General features: G+C 35.8%; 1 protein-coding gene across 6 annotated transcripts in view; it reads left to right on the top strand.

The window, feature by feature from the left end:
* TBL1XR1 (TBL1X/Y related 1) overlaps nucleotides 1–19,666 on the top strand; it is a 173,191-nt gene that overhangs the window by 131,818 nt on the left and 21,707 nt on the right. For 4 of the 6 annotated variants that reach the window (XM_059920541.1, XM_059920540.1, XM_059920542.1 and 1 more), the window contains 7 exons: nucleotides 582–684; nucleotides 12,033–12,178; nucleotides 14,302–14,524; nucleotides 15,258–15,390; nucleotides 15,760–15,901; nucleotides 18,542–18,605; nucleotides 18,705–18,802. In XM_059920541.1, the coding sequence (XP_059776524.1) occupies nucleotides 627–684; nucleotides 12,033–12,178; nucleotides 14,302–14,524; nucleotides 15,258–15,390; nucleotides 15,760–15,901; nucleotides 18,542–18,605; nucleotides 18,705–18,802 (864 nt within the window). In that variant the 5' untranslated portion in view covers nucleotides 582–626. The remainder of the gene's footprint in view (nucleotides 1–581; nucleotides 685–12,032; nucleotides 12,179–14,301; nucleotides 14,525–15,257; nucleotides 15,391–15,759; nucleotides 15,902–18,541; nucleotides 18,606–18,704; nucleotides 18,803–19,666) is intronic. The other 2 variants (XM_059920544.1, XM_059920545.1) reach the window with 1 other exon arrangement.

The raw sequence follows: 19,666 nt of genomic DNA, 5'->3' as shown, positions 1-19,666 counted from the left end.
TTAAGTTATGTCTCAGTTTCCGTCTTTCCTTCCTTCTGAGAATATCCTTTGAGTTTTCAGAACTGTACTCTAACCTCTCTGCCTTCTATATTCCTAGAGCTTTTTGAAACTTGAACATTGCAGATTAGATGTTGAGAAGTTAGAGACTTCAAATTCTACTGAATTACGTAGACAAGACCAGCATGGATGGCTCATCCCTCATCCAGTAGTCTAAAATCAGTCTTTTCCTAAATAATATTCTGATTCTTCAAATATACTGTTTTTTACAGTTAAGGAGAAAAAAGGAACGACTTTTTATGCTATTTGATATAATCATTAAAATATGATGCCAAAGGCCCTTTTGTAAATTTTGAATCATTTTTGCCAATATGTTGCAGAAAAAGAGACCCAGCCGTGTTTTGGTTGTATAATCTATTACTAATTATTGGAAGTAACTTTATTTGTTAGGGTTTATTAATAGGCAATATCTAACCTTCATTTTACATTATTTAATAAAATCAAATGGTTTTTACAACATTGTTTACATTTTGTTTAAAATATTTTATTGAGAAAATACTTAATTAACTTTGTTTTATTTTTAGGGTTATATCCTGTGTTGTGACCTCATGGTTTAAGTGGGAATAAAGATGAGTATAAGCAGTGATGAGGTCAACTTCTTGGTATATAGATACTTGCAAGAGTCAGGTGAGTACTTTCATAAAGTAAATAGGCCTCAAATTATTTTAATATTCTCAAAATAACTTTTTATGCATTTGAAATTTGTACCAGTCCAAACTGTTGAACTTTGTATGTTTCCTTAATGTCTGGACTGCCATTTTAAAGCTATGTGTTACTGCATGGTTTAACTCTCTGACTCTTTCAAATATGTTGGAATCATCTCAGGCAAATATTTGTAACAAGTGGTTTGGCTTTCACTGTTCAAAGACCATTTTTATAATTTGTCATGAAGTGAGATTATTGCACACGGTTGGTAGGAACATACAAATTCTCAGATACCATCAATCTGATAATGTATATTCAGAATCCTCAGCTTAATGTTACTGGTCCTCATTGCAGTTAGCATTTCAAAAGGTAAATTAGCCATATTTTTTCGTAACGCTTTCGTAAATGCCATCCCAATTGATTAAATGTGTCTTTGACCTGAATTTTACTAATGTATTTCATTGGGGGGGTGATTAGTAAATATAAATCATTGAAAGTCATTTGTAATCAATATTAAGTCAGTGATCTCCAAGTTTTCTAGATAGATTAAGAGGTGTTGTCATAAAACAGAAGGAAAACTACAAGGGAAGATGTGGGATGGATTAGGGGGAAAAAATGTACATGTAGAAGAGGGAAAAACTTGGGTTGGATGGGACATAGGATGGTGGAAAAGATTGACTACAGTGGTAAGTTAGGTTGTTAACATGAGATTGAATCATTTGGTGGTTGAAAAAATGCTGGAGAGGTTGAATTTTAGAAATTATAGTTTAAAGTTATTGAGATGTTTAGTAAGGCACGGTTTGGTATAAAAAGATAATTTTGGTAGTCACTTTTGAGAGGGGATGGAAGGAATAGAGTAGAATGTTGAGCCTTCAATTTTGGTTTGAAACTCTAGTTATTCTTCTTATAGGGCTTAGTTAGTTGTTCTTTCTTATGCAGGGAATGTAAACAAGGCCTTAGATCTTAGATTCTCTGCTTGTTGAGATGTTCCCAGCTACACTCCAGTTCTGAGCTTTTCTCTTGAGCCGGGGGTTTTCTATTCCCAAGCACCATCACTTCTCCTCTCTGGCTTGGAACAGCTGAGAAAGTTATGTCCAACAATGGCAGGGAGGGAAAAAGGGAGAAGAAACTAAAGTAACCAAGAATGCAGAATAACTTGTTATGAAGCTTTGAAATTAATAGATCTTGTGTTGTTTTGTTTTGTTTTATTTTATTTTCAATTGGTATATTGGTATTGAAGGCATATCCAAAGAGGACATCCATAGAATATTTTGCATAAGATATAACGATTAATAAAGTGGAAACGGTAGTGATTTAATGACTGTTACATATGTAACATGTATGCTCATGTTTGGATATTGTTATATAGTACTTTGGACCATTTGGAAAGAATTTGTTGGGTCAAAACGAACTCTGGTTTTTCTGCCTTTGAATCTGACCACCAGTTAAGCCAGAGCTTTGAGGCCTTAGACACTAAAGCGAAAAACAGTGTGAAACATTAGTGGATGGGAAGTATATTGTAATGGCTTGTAGATGTGTTGTAAAGGCAGCTATTTAGGTTCAACCATATGAAACTACTGTTTCTGGAGGTGAGAAGCAGTTGTAACGCTCAGCAGCATCCTGTGGTTCAGCCTACGCTGAGGTGAAGTAGGGGAAGGTGAAGTTAGAGATGTGAATGAACGCTCAAATCTTATTTCCCAACAGAAACCCACAGATTGATGTTTTATGTCGCTATAAGAAAATACAGCAAGTGAAAGGGACAGTAAAATCATACTCTGGATTAATTTCTGAAAGAGTGTCCAGTGATTAAATATTATCAAAAGTCTTAAAGTTGCTTATGTTCTCAGAGGAAATGCTTCTAAATTTCATGTTTTAAGGTATTTTATATTGCAGTAAACATAAAGCAAGAATAATATTTTTTTACAAAAAACTTTGTATGGTAGACTGATATTTATCGTATTAAGTCTGTGTAATTGTTAACTGTGTTCCTAGTTGTGCTTTGTGTATTATTTAGAAAACTTTGTACTTTACAGTCGTACTGGTGATGAAGTATGATGTTAAGCCACATCTCTAAAAATGTGAACACCAGTCCCTTTATAAAATTGGTAACTTCCTGTTTACATTATGTTTTATAGGGGAAAATCAGACTACACTGATGACATTTTTTTTTAATACAGAAGTGACTTTATTAAGGGTTTACATTGTAAAATAAAATTGTCTTCCAGAAAATTAAAATATAAAACAACTTGATAATAGTACATGGTTGCTAATTATTTACAAACTCACTTTAAAAACTCAAAATCGAAGATTGTGCCATTTTCCCCTAAATCTAATTCTAGATCTTGAAATCTTTGATTATGTTGAAATTGTTTTCTCCTGCATGAACTGTTAATATAAAGTTTTCTCATTAAAATATAATTTGTTCAGGCAAGGTCACAACATAAATTTGCTTTATAAGCTTGAATATATAGTACACACACTTGAAAAGTACATGTTTGTTATTCTCAACACTCAGAACTCTGTATTAGGCAGTGGTTTCCATCATATTTGCTCTGACCATTGTTTCTTAAAAGTCTTTAATTTCTTTGTTTTCTCCACACAGAGGGAGAAATGACACCCCTATCCCCTCATATCTCTGCTTCAGAAAGACTCTGAAACTGCAACAACCAAAATGATAAACTACTGAGGAAAAAAGCCCACTCAAATTGATAGGTTCCAAATTCCTTAACTCAGCTATTTCAGACTAATTTTAGGTGTGAATAGCTCATAAGTGGTATTCTTTCATGCCAAATATGTCCAATTTATGATTTTTTAAAACATAATTGCTGTAAACGTGGGCAGTACGCAGCCTTTGTATAGGTTCTGATAGGAATAATTGAGTAAATTTCCCACTTTGCCTTATTAAATTGCACATTATCTTATACTGCGTAATGTGGTGAATCTGGTGCTCATTTGAAAAGGAAGGGGAGGTACTTTTCAGACGAGCTGGTGTTTTGAAGACTGTTGGGGAACGGAATGAGAAGTCAGCATAGTGGCACTTCCGGTTTCCTTTTCTGGCCCCGCCACAGAAAGGATGGACGCAGTAAGAAGGTCGGAGGGAGAGGGTGTGTTCCAGGGAGAGGGAAGGGGACCTGGTAGCACTGATGACGTTTTGACTTTGCTCCACTGGTGGGTTTTGACGTGCTCCAGGTGGTTCCTAGGCACTATTAAGTTTGAAAGCCACTGGTCTGTGTTAGTTGTAGGACAGTTAGAACTTGACAAGAAAGTGTTGCATGTCCACAATATCTTGAAAGAAAAATTATATTTAGTAACTATTTGAGATAAAGTAGAAAGCCGGAAATGTACACATTGAGGTTTGGAGTGTGAGAATATCTCCTAAAGAGGGAGCTGCCCCTAAAGTGGTGTATTTTTATTTGTAGGCAAGGTTTAGCAAGAATGATGAGGCATGTTTATGAGATAAAGGATACCATGAGACATTCATTTGAAATTAATTCCAGAGATAAGAGATAGGAAAGAGTTTAAGAAACATCCGTCAACTCAGGACAGGTTTCAGGTAGAGATCGGAATCTAACCCATCTTAACACTTGCCACTTATGATTCTGATCTCTAATTATACATAAAAATGGCCACTTTTGTAGTGGATTGTAGTTTTTGGAATCACCTAGTCCAGTGATTCCTTCTCTGGGTTGTTTTGGGGATTCAGTATTTATTTATCACCGTAACTTACAAGAATTTCATACTCTTACTGAGAATTAGTTGTTAAATAGCTAAGAAAAAATGATGTAAATTACTTTCAGGCCATAGTTATTTCGCTTGAAAGATTTAAAACAATGCAGAAGAAAGTAGAATCTTAATATTGCTACCTTCCCTCTAAAAGAGTACTGAATCGGATTAGGAGATAGGAAGAAAAGAAGTATTTACAGCAGAGAAAGTATCTGTGCCAAGACATTCAAAGGGCTGGTTTGTAAAGACCTGCCACAAAGGAAAATAAAATTTCCTTCTTGCTTGTCTCATTATCTGAAAAGTTCTCAGAAAGTCTAAAAACACCTTATGAAAGTCTTGTTCTTTTTTGATAAATGTGTGATTTAGAAATAATGTTTTCAGTAAGAGCTTCTCATATTCTCTGCAGTGTTTAATGTTGACTGGACTGTGGTATCCATCTCCAGAGGAAATAAAATCACTTAAATTGTTTTAATCTTAAGTACTTTATACTGTGTGCTAAATCTCCTATTATGAATATTATCAGCACTAGAAAATATTACCTGTTAAAAGTACCCCCCTGCCCCCAGATACATAACTTCTCAGAGCTCCCCATTTTCTCATTCATAAAATTTGTTACTTAAAGGGACTATAGTGTGATAGTCAGCCTCAAATGTTTTATAAACTTCTGTTTGAAATAAGCCATCCTTCCCCATTCATTAAAATTAATTAAGAGGAAAGTTTATTTATTGTGGGATGGTTTTACTGTGTTGGAACTTTTGTCTTTCTTATTTTTATCTCTAGAAAGTTCACCCTAAACATATTACTTTGGTCATCATCATTTTGCACTATTATGAAGTAGGCTTTTCATATTTAACACATATTTCCTGGGGAATAAAATTTGTTATTCTTTTTTTCTTTTGCGATGACTTGGAAATTGAGTGTATTTGACATGTAGTGCTGTAAGTAACGATGGATTTGATTCAGTGTGCTCCCTTTGATTAGCATTCACCCAAGGCCGTTAATAATTTGATTGCCCTAACAACTCCTGTCTAGCAACCATATGCAGAATAAGTACTAAGTGGTACATACTATAGTTAGTTGTATATAACAGAACCTGATGCAGTGTTAATTTTAGAAGAGCTAAGCTGGTTTGCATCTGTTAAATTTTCCTTCCCCCCCCCCATCTGCTCCCCCTTTGTATCACTTGACTCTCCTGTAGTTATTCACAGGTTTTTTGTTTTCCTAAAGAAATTGTTCCTGGTAATTATTTGTGAACTTTGTGGCACCCGTCTTTCTTGTTGCTTTGTTTAAGATGAAATTTTATTTTGCTTAAATTATGTATTTGGTTTAGGGGAGAATTCTGGATTCTAGATTTAACTGTCATCTGTTACATGTTCAGGAACTCAATAACATATTTATGGTGAACTTGAATGTTGAATGCTATGAAACGGTTGCATCTTATGAGTGAAAACTAACTGGAAAATGCAAAAACAACATGTGCTTGTTACTGAGTAATTTTCTAGATTGTGATTCTGAGTACTGTTATTTTTTAAAATCCTCATGTGTTTAGAACTAAGATTCATCTTGCCATGTAGTCTCCATTTATGAGAAGGTGATGACATATGTAGGCTTAAAGCATTTGCTTCATGAAAGATCGTCTTGTCTCTCCTGCACCCCACTTCTCTCCACTGTTTCCTAATCGTTTCAAAGGGATATTGTGTCTCCCAGGAAATAGGCCTTGTACCACACCACTTCTTCTGACATGATGCTTACTTAAAATGTTATATTTGCTTTTAAGATCACACATCAAACACACACTTAATTTGGAAATCTAAACATGATCATAGTGGGCACAGACTAACCTGAATGTTTATATATAACATTAAGATTCTGACTTATAACACCAAAGAGCCCATTCATTTGTCTTTTTCATTTAGTGACTTTGTATTAACCCGGACAACGGGCAGTAAAATATCAGCAATAAGATGACAGTGTAGTTTCTCTTGACTCAGAACTGGGCTAGATAAACATTCCTTCCTACATATGCCCTGCTGGTGCCATTTATAAACAGATTTTTACAGCAGGCTGGATGGAGTTAGGTTAAACTGGCTATCAGTAATGTGCCTCTAGCCGTGAAGAATGGGAGTGAGGGGAGCTCAGCATCTGGTATGTCCACTGTGAGTCTTTCTTTCAATTTTTATGAGTAGATGGTCAGTTACAAAAGTGTAAGTAGGTATATAGTTTTGCTTTATAATAAAATAAAATATGCAGTAACATTGATTTGACACACCACATGACTCCTTAGCAACAAACAGCAAGCAGTTGTCATAAATGCTGGTAGTTACTATACTTTTATACTTCCAAATCAGTTTTTCTCCTCTTTTTGTAAGCTGACTATTTTTTGCTGATAAGGGAAATTCCTATTACACATTCCTACTGACATACTTGTTAAAAGACAAAGGTCCTTTAATAGTTGCCAAAAAGAGAACTTGTTCAATCTTAATAGTAATCTTTTTGTTTTTTTAGGAATAGCCAGCGTAGCAAGGGTGTAAGGAAACATATAAATTGCTGATGGCATTATAAATTTGTACAATTTTTTGGAAAAGCAATTTGGCAATCATGAACTTCCTTTAAAATGCTGATGTCCCCTTCTACTTTTGAGGGACTCCATTCTAAGGAGAAAAACATATATATATGGCAAAAGCCTATACACATAGATATTTGAGGTAAGAGTCTTTTTAAATAGTGAATATTGGGAAAGTCCAAATGTCCAGCCATAGGATGAATAATTTACTAGCTAAGTACATTTATTGGCTGAATATTATGATAATAAAATTATTTCAGAAAATATAATTGATATCAAATGTTCATAGTTATATACATATATATATTTTAAGGGCAAAATTAGGGCACAAAACTGTATAGTCAGTGTATTGTGCTGGAAAGAAGGAAATAAAAACTTTTAACAGTTGTATTTGGGTTTTGGTATTGTAAATTTTTTTTCTTCTTTCCTTTTTTTTTTTTTTTTTTTCTTTTTTTTTAAGTGCTAGGTCTAACTCTTCAACATACAAGGTCCCCTATAGCATTTTTTCCTCTACTTCTTTTTACCTTTTCTAAAACCTTTAAGCATTTAAGTAGGGAACTTTTTATAGTAAACAAAACTCTGGGTCTGTAGGACAGAATTAGAAACAGATTTGGGGGCAAGGGAGTGTTACGGTGATGGAAGTCAGGATATAACTTTCTGGGCTTTTCTGACCTGAAGCTTAAAAAGGACCTTGAATAAATCAGATTTTGCTTCCAGACTCCTCGGGCACTGTGCTGTGATAGTAGTTAAGCTTTGCATTCCCCCCCCCCCCACACACACACACACCCTTGTTCAGACACCCTACACCATAACCGCATTCAGGGCCCCTTTTCATGGTCCTGTATTCTCAATTTGCAAAGTAGAGTTGACAGGCTCTAGAGGACTTGACTTCCCTTTGAGAATATAATCCCTGTCATCCCAAGGGAAAGCACTCCTGAAACAAGCAATATGTAGAAAATGGTTGTCTTGTGACCTCATTTCTTACATGGGAACAGTGCATGGTCTCAAGGGTAACTCCACACAGACCCCCTGCCACTGCTGGTCTTTATCACTGAATGTCACTGAATTACTGTATCCTGACCATTGTGGTTTTCAGCCTTACTCCTCTCTGGAATTGCTTTTCTACCTCCCAAATCTTAATCACGCTAGTGAATGTGTAGAATATTTGATTACAAAATATTTATACAGAGTATTATTTATATGAGATTTGCTTCTACCCCTGGAAAGAAGGGATGTTCTGTTAGGCAAGCAGGCTAGACTTGCCTGCTAGCCTAATAGAGGCTTTTTGCCTTTTACCATGTAGATCAAAAGTTGTCCCTGAAAAACTATTGCCTGCATATTATTTACAAGTAAATGCAAATAAATATATTTTGGCATAACCCTGGTTCAGGTTTTAGTTTCTCAAGGGAGATTTAAGTCGTATGTTTTTTCTGGATGCATAGATTTCCTGATGTGCTAAGATAAATTATAGTAGAATTGCATTCTGATTTAACAAATGTTTTTTGAGCACTAGTATAATTAGGTGACATCTAGCTTACCAGAATTGAAAGATTACTAGACATAAACCCCATCCTCAGGCAGCCCAGTCTGTTAGTCATATACATACACACAATTCGTAGATGCTATACGTATACAAATTATAGGATTAGCATAGAAGAGAATGATCAACCCTGGAGCAGCAGAAGGAAGGACTTCACCTCTATTCACATAGGTGAAAAGAGCACAGAAACGCATAGGGCCCAAAGGCCTGAGATAGCACAATATTTTCTAGGTGTTACCTTGTAGTTGGCAGTCACTTGAATTTAATGTGCATGGGGAAGAGTGGGAGGGTGGAATTGGAGAGATGAGCCTGGAGAGATGGGTAGGGTCAAGATTACGAAAGTAACTGTGTGCCTTGATTATGAAAGCCAAAAGGATCATTGAAAGTACTCAGGTAAGGAGTGGTATGATCAGTTTTTTTGGTTTGTTTTTAAACATACTTTGTTTTTTAAAATTTATTTATTTTATTTATTTACTTTTGGCTGCGTTGGGTCTTTGTTGCAGCGCGCGGGCTTTCTCTAGTTGCGGCGCACGGGGGCTACTCTTCTTTGCGGTGCATGGGCTTCTCATTGCGGTGGCTTCTCTTGTTGCAGAGCACGGGCTCTAGGCGCACGGGCTTCAGTAGTTGTGGCGCACGGGCTTCAGTAGTTGTGGCGCACAGGCTTACTTGCTCCGCGGCATGTGGGATCTTCCTGGACCAGGGCTCGAACCCGTGTCCCCTGCATTGGCAGGCGGGTTCTTAACCACTGCTCCACCAGGGAGGCCCAGCATGATCAGTTTTTGATTTACAAGTAGTAGTCTGGCTATAGTGTAGCAAGCGTACTGGACTGGGGAGGAGAGGAAAGGAACTTAGGACAGCAGTAGTCCAGGCAGAGGATGATGGGGGACTAAATTCCACATTCTGGCACAAAAGGAAAGCTGATGACAGGGACCAGAGAGGGAGGATTGATAGGATTTGGCAAAATGGTGGAATGCCAGGGGCTGAGGTGGAAGTTAGGATGACCTTCAGGTATAGTGAAGTAAGGTGAGAAATTTCTAAGGAAAAAAGTTTCAGGGAGGGGAAGAAGAAGAGTAGTTTTGAACATAATGATTTTAAGCTGTCGTGTAATGCTGTAACTAGAAATAAAGAAAAAGTTATAGTTGAGTTCAGCATGTATTTAAGCAGAGCATTTAAGTATGGACCTTCTTTAGGGTAAACATTAGCAGTAAGTGCCAAAACAGTGCTAATGACCGCTTTAGGGTTGTTTTCTTGGCTATTTGAGAACATTCTAAGCACATACGTAATAACTTGACATGGCAGTGAGCACCTGATCTCACAAAACAAATTCGGGATATAGGCAACATACCAGCCAAAAATTGACATCGTTCTACCTGCAACTCTTAGGATATTCTTTGACATAAGTTTGAACTCTACCATCTAATTAAACAGGGTTAAATGTAATTAATGATTATTTAAATTGTATTTAGGAGTTGGAGTACAGAAATCATAGACTCTGCTACAATTTAGAAGGCTTATGAAGATCAAAATAACTTGCTAATAAGGTGTCTTAATGTTTCATGCACTACTGATGCCACTTTCGAATACCCTGAGATGGAACAAGAACAGTGATGCAGTCTTTTATTTTCTGTTAATAAACAGGAGCTCACTCTGCCTTAACTTTATCCTTGACCATATTCTAACTGTTCAGTAGGATTGGGAGAATGCCGTGGTGATGGCCATGGTCCCTGAGTGAATCCTTATTTTCTATGTGACTGTTTTCACATCTGCTAATTCAGATAATAAAGTAATAAAAGTATATGTGTGTGCATGGTATAGGCCCTCTATAAGTGATATCATCTATCTTGAAGTCTTTTTAAATCCCTAAGCCACTTGGCTGCTTAGCTTTTTTTTTTTTTTCTATTTATGATCTACTGCAGAATTTATTTGGGGAGGGATCTGAAATTGAGAACAGGAGTCTCCAGCCTCACTGCTCATGGATTTCACTGCTGTATCTCTCACCCTTTCTCCCCATCCTTCCCAGTCTTTTTTCTCAGCTTCCTATCCTGGTGATCTGGAGTCTACTCATGCTCAAGTAGTTGTGGGTTTCCTGACAGGGACAATGCAAAATGGTGCATTTTTTATTTGTATGTTTCTTAGCCTTCCTTGTGAGCTCAGGTTAAGTTGCAGACTGTACATGCGTTTAATAATGATCTTGTCTGTGGGCGAAATCAAGAAGTCAAAATTCAAGTCTTAAAGGTAACATCTTTTTACTTCTCACTATGGGTATTTACAGGAATGGTTAGGTGTCCCAAAGAGGTAAGGAAGGAGCACCCCTAAGGAAAATCAACCTTGGTGTACTTTGGCTCTCTATTAACCAATTAAAATTTCTCCTAGCCACATGCTATTTGTGAGCCCACAGTATTTTATTATAGACTGTTCGTAAGTGCCACAAGGAGCCTGAGAGTGGGAGCACAAAATGGAAAAAGACATGGACTAAGCACTAAACAGCTAGGATAGACAGGCTAGATAACACATTATATGGATTAAATTAGTTCAACCAAGACCCAAGTAAGCCCATGTTCGTTTACTTTATTTAGTATGAAAGTTTCTTAACGTTCTGTACAGATGTATAATTGAATTATTGAAAATACATTAATGACAGTTACTATTTAATGATAAGCTCTGCAGAGGATGATAATGTTGGTAAAGAAAAAACCACCCTTGGGTCTATCAGTTTACTAGAATTTTACTTTTGAATTTGGACTTGACTTTAGTAAAAAAAAAAAAAAAAAAAAAAAAAAAACAAGGCCAATGTAAAGAGATTTTTGTTATGCGAATGTTTTGGTTTTAAAATGTTTTGGTTTAAGTATTTCAAATTAAAATTAAAGAATTGTTGGACAATCAAGTTGGATTTTCACTTGCCAACTCTTCATTTTCTAAAGCTTTCATTTAGATGGGTTATTACTAAGTCGCAAAGAATTAGTAACATTTTTTTTAAACATTTAATCATACATACAATGAAATTTAAGCATACAAATTATTTTTCATTATTAAATTTCAGTTTTCATTCCTTATATTAGTTTGCTTTTAATTTCCTAAGTAGTTTTTTAAAATAACCTGCAAAATATTGAATTTATAAGGTGTGTGATGATTTGTATGTAGAAATTTAAATATACTACAGAAATATTAAATGTCAGTATACCTTGGGCTAAATTATCTTGAGTGAAGCAGTTGAGTCACATGGTCTACAAAGGCCTTTTTCCAGTTTTAAAGTTTGATACTATTTGTTGAGGAAAATTATGTGCCACCATTATGTAATTAAGGTGAAAAGGAAAATACATAAAGGTTAACTTGTTTGGATTTCGATACTTCTTTTGTTTAAAAACATATTTGACCTTAGCTAACAGTCTGGGATTTCAGATGGGTGGAATGTGATTTTGAAAGACTGTAGAGGTCTTTCATTTGTATCACATAGCATGTTGCCACTTGGAGAATAAATTGTTATACCTTTTCTTTTGCTTTCAGGATTTTCTCATTCAGCGTTCACCTTTGGTATAGAAAGCCATATCAGTCAGTCTAACATAAATGGTGCCCTCGTCCCGCCTGCTGCATTGATTTCTATCATCCAGAAAGGTCTACAGTATGTAGAGGCAGAAGTTAGTATTAATGAGGTAAGGAAGACTTAGTTCAAATACTGATTCTTACTCCTAAATGTTTCCTTCAGTATCTGATATCTTGCTTACTCATTCATTATCTGACTTCAGCTTCACCAGGTGAACAAGATTGAAGGGCATTATTCCTAATGTGGTGGTCAGGTCATACAGCCAAGGCATGTTGGCTCCCAACTGTAAGAGCCATTATCTTACTTCTCTTTACATGGTTTTTATAAGTATACAGTAAGAAATAATTTTCTTTAAAATAAGAAAATTGTGCTGTGGCATACTGAGAGCATAATTGATTGAGAAATTAGAAATTCTCAGGTTATTTGGTTATAACTGATTTTGGAAGGAAGTTTATAATTAAAGACAACTCTTGATACTATTACCTAGGTCTGTATGGTATAGGCAGTTTAACTCATGCGTCAGCCAACTATGACCCATGAGCCAAATCCTGTCTTGCTCGTTTCTGTAAAGTTTGCCTGGGACACAGCCATGCTCCTTCATTTTCATAGTATCTGGCTGCTTTTGTGCCACAGTGGCAGCATTGAGCGGTTGTGACAGAGACCTTATGGTCTGCAAAGCCCAGAATATTTACTCTCTAGTCTTATACAGAAAGAGTTTGCAAACCCTGGTGTAGCTGAAAATTTTCATATGTGGTCAGGATTTATGATAAGTGGAGCTTTTTTACCTTATTTTCATTTCAGAGATTAACATATCCCCCTTTCCTTTTGCAGGTATTTTAAAAACTGAAGCATCCATGGTTTCTACATCACTATTTATTACTATAATTATATAGTCTGTTAAATTGATTATTTTTTCGTTTCCTCATCTCTATAACTGAAAAATCCACTAATTCTAAATTAAAAGTGTCCTCATTGTCTTTTAGCACTTTCTCTCCCAACAGTATCCTTTATTGCAGAGGATGATAGACAATTTGTACCAGTGGCCAGAGATGAAGTCTCATTTTTTCTGAAAATTTTTTTGTAGATTTAATATGGAACTCCACAGTGTAGCTGTATTGGTTTTAATATTTTTAAGTTACTTACAAGTTTAAATACTTTCTCCTACTCCTCAAATACTCCATGACAATTGGCAGTTCAGAAAGATGTGCTGTGTTTTGTAACTCAGAGCACCCCATCACACCGCTGTAGATTATCAATAGTGCATGTTCACTAGCTTAAGTGAGCCAGGCTTCACATGTGCATATTCCTATCTAATATTCTGCACTGTTTCTATTTCTGACTTGCTCTGTATCTGTGTCTCTTCTTGTGCTTGCTGAAGAACTCATTTTGAACTTCCGAATATCAGTGAGAGGAGCTTTGGAAAATTATAGCAACTTGATAAAATTGAAGAGCGTTAGCCTGTGAGTTACGGCGGTACTTCTCAAATGTTTGTGTGCATAAGGCTCCCCCAGAGAACTTGTTAAAACAGGGGTGCCTGAGCCCTTCAGAGATTTTGATTCTGTAGGTTTGAATCTACATTTATAACAAGTTACCAGGCGATGGTGGGAGTGTTGGTCTTTTGATGGTGCTCTCAATAGCACCAGTTAACAGACTCCAGCTGCCATTGACTAGCTGTGGAACTGCAAGTCTTTAACCTTGTGGTGCTCATATTTCAACATTAGTAAAACGAGATGCTTGTATAACGTAATATCTGATGTATATTTCTGTTTTAATATTTTCATCAAATCACAAGAAATTTTTGAGTTCAACAAAGCTATTTTAAAAGTTTTTAGTTTTAAAGAAGTATTGAATACTTACTAAAATGTGGCACCAAATCTCTTATCATTGTATGAACTATTCCATATTGCTTTTGACTAACAGAACTTTGGAATATAATTAATAAGCCTTTTTTATCATGCAGGCCTATGTTTTTTATTCCTTTGAAAATTTCAGCTTTAATCTGTGCAGCATTTAACAATATGAACTCTGTGAGGAGGATTTAAGCAGCTGTTTGCGGTGCATCTTGTAGGTTCCTTCTTCCCTCCTGATTCCTTTCCTTCTTACATGCATTCAGAAAATTATCTGAAAGTATTTTTTCTTGGAATGAAGATTTCCATTTCTGCTGTTGACGTGTATGAATACAAATTAAATGTGTTACCTTTGATTTTTCTTCTTACAATTTTTCAAATCCAGGATGGTACCTTGTTTGATGGTCGACCAATAGAGTCTCTGTCACTGATAGATGCCGTAATGCCTGATGTAGTACAAACAAGACAACAAGCTTACAGAGATAAACTTGCACAGCAACAAGCAGCAGCTGCTGCAGCTGCCGCAGCTGCAACAAACCAACAAGGCTCTGCAAAAAATGGAGAAAACACGGCAAATGGGGAGGAGAATGGAGCACATACTATAGCAAGTGAGCTGAGAGAAGAATTTTAAGTTCCTTTGCAGAAAAAATACTTGCTTTATGGGGATGCCTCATTTTAGCTGAAATAACATTATCTCTTTCATTTTTGCAACTTGTTCCCCTAAATTGTATCACACAATTCAGATTTCTAATGCCTAAAGCTCCATAAAGCTAGATTTACTTTCATGGATTTTATTTTCTTTTTAAAATATTTAGAAACCATTTTTCTATTGTTAAGTGAATTTCATATCTGCATTTCATTTCTAAATATAATCTGTAACACTAGTCATTAACAAAAACAATGAAGCTTTGACATGGAGATATAAAGGCAACCATGATGTTATATGAATGATACCAGCAACCCCTACTGGCAGAAACTCAGAGCAGTGTTGGCACGGATTATACTTAATTCAAAACAGTTTCTCTTTGTAGCTATGTTTGGGTCTAACCTCCTTTCAGTCTTCCTCTATTCCCGCTCCCTGCGAACCCCATCTCTGAACACAAACTTAGATGCACATCTCTATTTGAAAAAAGTATGTTCATGCTTCACTAAAGATAGGAATTTATTTTTCATGTGATAAAAATACTGTGTAGTCATTTTCACCCTTACCTGACATAGTGGAGGAAAATAAGTTACACTATAATATGAAGGAGATATTTGCTAGTTAAGAATTCTTTTTTTTCCTCCAGTATGTTGTAATATTACCTAACTGGAATTTTCCGTTTATTTCTCATGATGCAGATAATCATACTGATATGATGGAAGTGGATGGGGATGTTGAAATCCCTCCTAATAAAGCAGTTGTGTTACGGGGCCATGAATCTGAAGTTTTCATCTGTGCCTGGAACCCCGTTAGTGATCTCTTGGCATCAGGGTACGTTTCTCAAAGTGAAACTAAAATGGATTTCTAAAAGTATCTTACTGAAATACTGCATATTTTATAAATACATTATGTACATTTTCAGGTTTTTGTTGTTGCTTACTTGTGGTCATTTCGCCTCTGTAAACCTTTATTTCTTCATAAAGTAATCTTAGAAGTTTTAATCTTAAAAGTTACTACCTCAGGAGTGTTTGGGGGGCCCCCCCCAAAATGGAGACTGAGAAAAACACTGGAAATGGAAATCCATCCCTGATAGTCTAGTTTTTATTTGCCTTATTAATATATAGAATGTAAACTTGTTGCCTTGATTCTGGAATACTTGAGAATATCATGAGGATTTAAAATATGTTGCATACTTTATAGGTCCGGAGACTCAACAGCAAGAATATGGAATCTTAGTGAAAATAGCACTAGTGGCTCCACACAGTTAGTACTTAGACATTGTATACGAGAAGGAGGGCAAGATGTCCCAAGCAACAAGGATGTGACATCTCTAGATTGGAATGTGAGTATCACTGTACTGGCCATGATGGATGTAGTTACTAATATACTTAACCTCTCTGAGCCTCAGACTAATCGCAGGCTATGTCAGTTTGTTCAGATATTTTTGGATTTCACTAATAAGAACAACAGACTACAAGTCCCCACCCCCAAATGTGTTAAAAAACAAAGACTGGCCCTTGAGCACTCAGACCAAGGTTCATCTTCCAGCTCCTCAGTTTATCTAGCTGTAGAACCTTTGTATAACTGGTGGTCGGTCCCTCTGTACTTCATTTTCGTCACATGTAAAGTAGAAGTGTAATGGTCCTATGTAAATGAAGTAATAGATGAAAATCAATAACAGGCACATACTGAGTTCTTAACTACTAAGTCCTTTGTTGGGGGTATAAGAGAAATCTATATAATAAAAACATTCTTGTTTTCTCATTTTGCTGTGAACTGATGAAAACTTCATCGCCAGCTGCCTTTTAGGAACCATTTGTCTATATTACAAGCTTTATCCTAGCTGTAGGAATCTTATAATTCTCTGATTCTATATATGATTCAACATCTTTGACTACTCTGACTTACCAGGAAGTTTGATTTCATTATTGATAAAGCTTCACCCTTTCAGTTTCAAATACATGATTAACAGCTTTGTTTGTTTCCATTCCCATGATTACTTTGTGGAAAATGAGCATTTTTAAAGTTTCTATACCTTTTCCTTTATTCCATGTTGCCTTTTTTCTTCCTTATAACTTTGCATCCATTTTTTAACAACCCCCCACTGCACCACCTACCCCCCCACCCCAATTCTAAGAAGCCTCTTAGACTATATCAGTGTTACCAAGAATTTTAGGGGTCAGCTGTCCTTTCCTTAGCAAGTGGACATCCTTTCTTTCTCTGGCCTCTGTTTAACAACTTTTTGTGGGGCTTTCCAAAGAATCTTACAGATCTCATTCCAGGAAATGAGATCTATCTTTAAAAATGATTACGCTAGCTAAACTCAGTTTCTGTGAAATTTTTCCAGAACTCATAGGTAAGGTTTTTTAGTGTTCTTAGTTCTAAATTCCAGCAATGTATTTATCCTTCCCCTCCTATAAAGTTGAGAATTCTAAAAATGAAAAGAGGTTTAGCACATTTCAGTATTATTTGATTGTAGGGTCAGAACTAAGAATTATCTTCTTAATATGGGACCTTACTGTATCGTAGGTCAAAGGCGTTATAGCCTTCTTAAGCTGTTTGGCTCAGAGACCGTGTTAATTTGATGAAATTTATAGTTTACACTGAAAAGGATGGTTAACAAATGGTTTGTTGAGCTTGGTGGTTCTGAACTGCAAGTTTTTAAAAGTGTGGACTTTTCAAAGATTTATTATTCACTATGAACTTAAATCTTCTGCTCAAAGGGGAAAATGTTACTGTTGATTAATGGCTCATTTCCATGATTAAAGCAAAAGCCTGTGAGATATCTGATCTTCAAAGTATTCTTTTCCTACCTTAGCGGTCCATGATATAAAACATTTGGGGACCATTAGTTTAAAGGAAACTTTCCATTGTGCAGAGTCTGGAAATAAGCTTTTGCTGTTGGCTTCGACATTGCTCCCTCTTCCTGAGATAGAGCTAGAGGGGATTTCCAGATCCTAGCAAAACTGAGTCTACAACCCCTAGAACCAGCATTTGTTTGTCACTTACCTGTACAGCTAGATGGCTTGACAGGTCTGAAAAAGGTGATCTTGTTTTCAGTGCCCTACCAAAAAGCATCAAAAAGTACTGAGTAAGGCAGGATTTCATTCTGTCTCTCCAGTAGTGTTTAATCATCCCAGCAGTAGTCTGTGTAATGTACCCTGTAACTTGCATTTCCATAGAATAAGTTAGATCTTATCAAGTCCTTCTGTTGTACCATTATTCAAGGCACAGTAGAGGAATATAAGGTTAGAGAAAATGGTATGGATTTATTCTCATAGTAGAGTGGTTCCTGACAGTTGGTACTCACTTCATTAACTGTAAAGTCAGCCTACACTATTTTCTGGCTGTTTTTCTTGTGTTGCTATTTTTATTGGTAAGGATTTCATATTGGGAAAGAATTAACAAAGGAAAGAAACATTTAGTGATACTTAAGAATCTGATCATCTGAAACAACAATATTGTTTGGAACATACATATACACACACACACACACACACACACACACAGTTTAGACAGTAAAAGATTTAGAGGGAGGATCATATAAAACTTCTAATTGTAATGAAATATTTTGGAAGATTTTGCTTTTTACTTTTATAAAATCATCATAAGATTATGATTTTGATGTCCTTGCCAGTCCACCACCCCACCCCCATCTTTAGTCGTGTGCATCTATGAGAATGCAGTAGACCTTAGCATACGTAAGAGTGATGTTGATTCTGCTCCAGAGCAGTTCCTGCCATTCTTGAGATTTGGGTGTGAGGCTTGCACACTGACTGAATGCTGCCAAAATACTAGCTTCACAGCAATGAAGGGTGTATTGTAGGCCTTTTGTGGCACTTCCAAATAGACAAAGCTGAAGATTTTGAAGCAGAGAATGTCACGGATCTGCTGTACTTAGGATTTAAACATAATATATTTTAATAAAAATTAAACGCCCTTTCTGGATTATATAATTGAAAGAAATGTGTTTCTCTGACAGAGTGAAGGTACACTTCTAGCAACTGGTTCCTACGATGGGTTTGCCAGAATATGGACTAAAGATGGTAAATGAAGCTTTTTTTTTTTTTTTCATTTGTTGTTATTGTTGATCTAAGTTATAAAGCTCTTAAAGTAATTTTAATGTTTTTCCTTTTGAATATTAGGTAACCTTGCTAGCACCTTGGGGCAGCATAAAGGCCCTATATTTGCATTAAAATGGAATAAGAAAGGAAATTTCATCCTAAGTGCTGGAGTAGACAAGGTAAAAAGAATATTTAACTTCTGTAAAGTTTAATTTGTTAAAGAGTATAATTGAAAGTAATGTTTTTCTCTGCTAATCACATAAACAAGAAAACATTCATATTTGGGAAATTCGTGTATAAATTTATGATAGGAATAGTAATGCTTTCTTAGATTTTCTGTCAGCTCATTCCTGAATCTGCTTATTCAGATGCCCTTTATTCTTTATCTGTGTGACCACTCCTCATTTTTTGGGAATTTGAGCCATAATGAATGTCATACATCCTATACTTTTTGCCTCCCTTCTACAGTTTCTAGTTAATCTCATCAGTGAGTATGGCTCTGGAGAGATTTCATGGGAAATCTTAGAGCCAGTCTGTTAGCTGAACTCCTAATGTTTAATTGAAAATGTAAGAAATGCCGGGTCTTTCCAGCTCTTTTCACCTAACAAGACTGGTAAATATGGATAGGTTGAAATCATGGCCTTCTTTCTCCTTCATTTTCTTAAGTTACTTCCTTTACCACACCTCCCAAAATGAATACAGATTTAAGATTATTTTAATACAGGAAAGTACACACTCAGTTAACTGTATATTGTCAAAAAGGGAAGTAGAAAAAAAAGGAAGAAAAATGAAGGAGGCCAGGAATGGGAGGGAAGCGCCCTATTAATAGTTATTGCCAGTCTACAATATTTTATGACCCCAAAGTTATAAAATTAGTGATGGGAGGGTATTAAAGGAATTGTGAATATATCTATTCAGATTTATATGTCATACTTTGATGTAATATAAAAGACATTGTTTTACTTATTGTCAGAATTCAAGCTGCCTTTATAGGTAAACGTGAGTGTTAAAAATCTTAATATTGGGAGTTAACTGATTACTTT

This window comes from Balaenoptera ricei, chromosome 4 (assembly GCF_028023285.1).
Source record: "Balaenoptera ricei isolate mBalRic1 chromosome 4, mBalRic1.hap2, whole genome shotgun sequence".
Classification (NCBI taxonomy): Eukaryota; Metazoa; Chordata; class Mammalia; order Artiodactyla; family Balaenopteridae; genus Balaenoptera; species Balaenoptera ricei.
The sequence above is the reverse complement of the archived record's forward strand: the minus strand, read 5'-3'. Positions and strand labels throughout refer to the sequence as shown.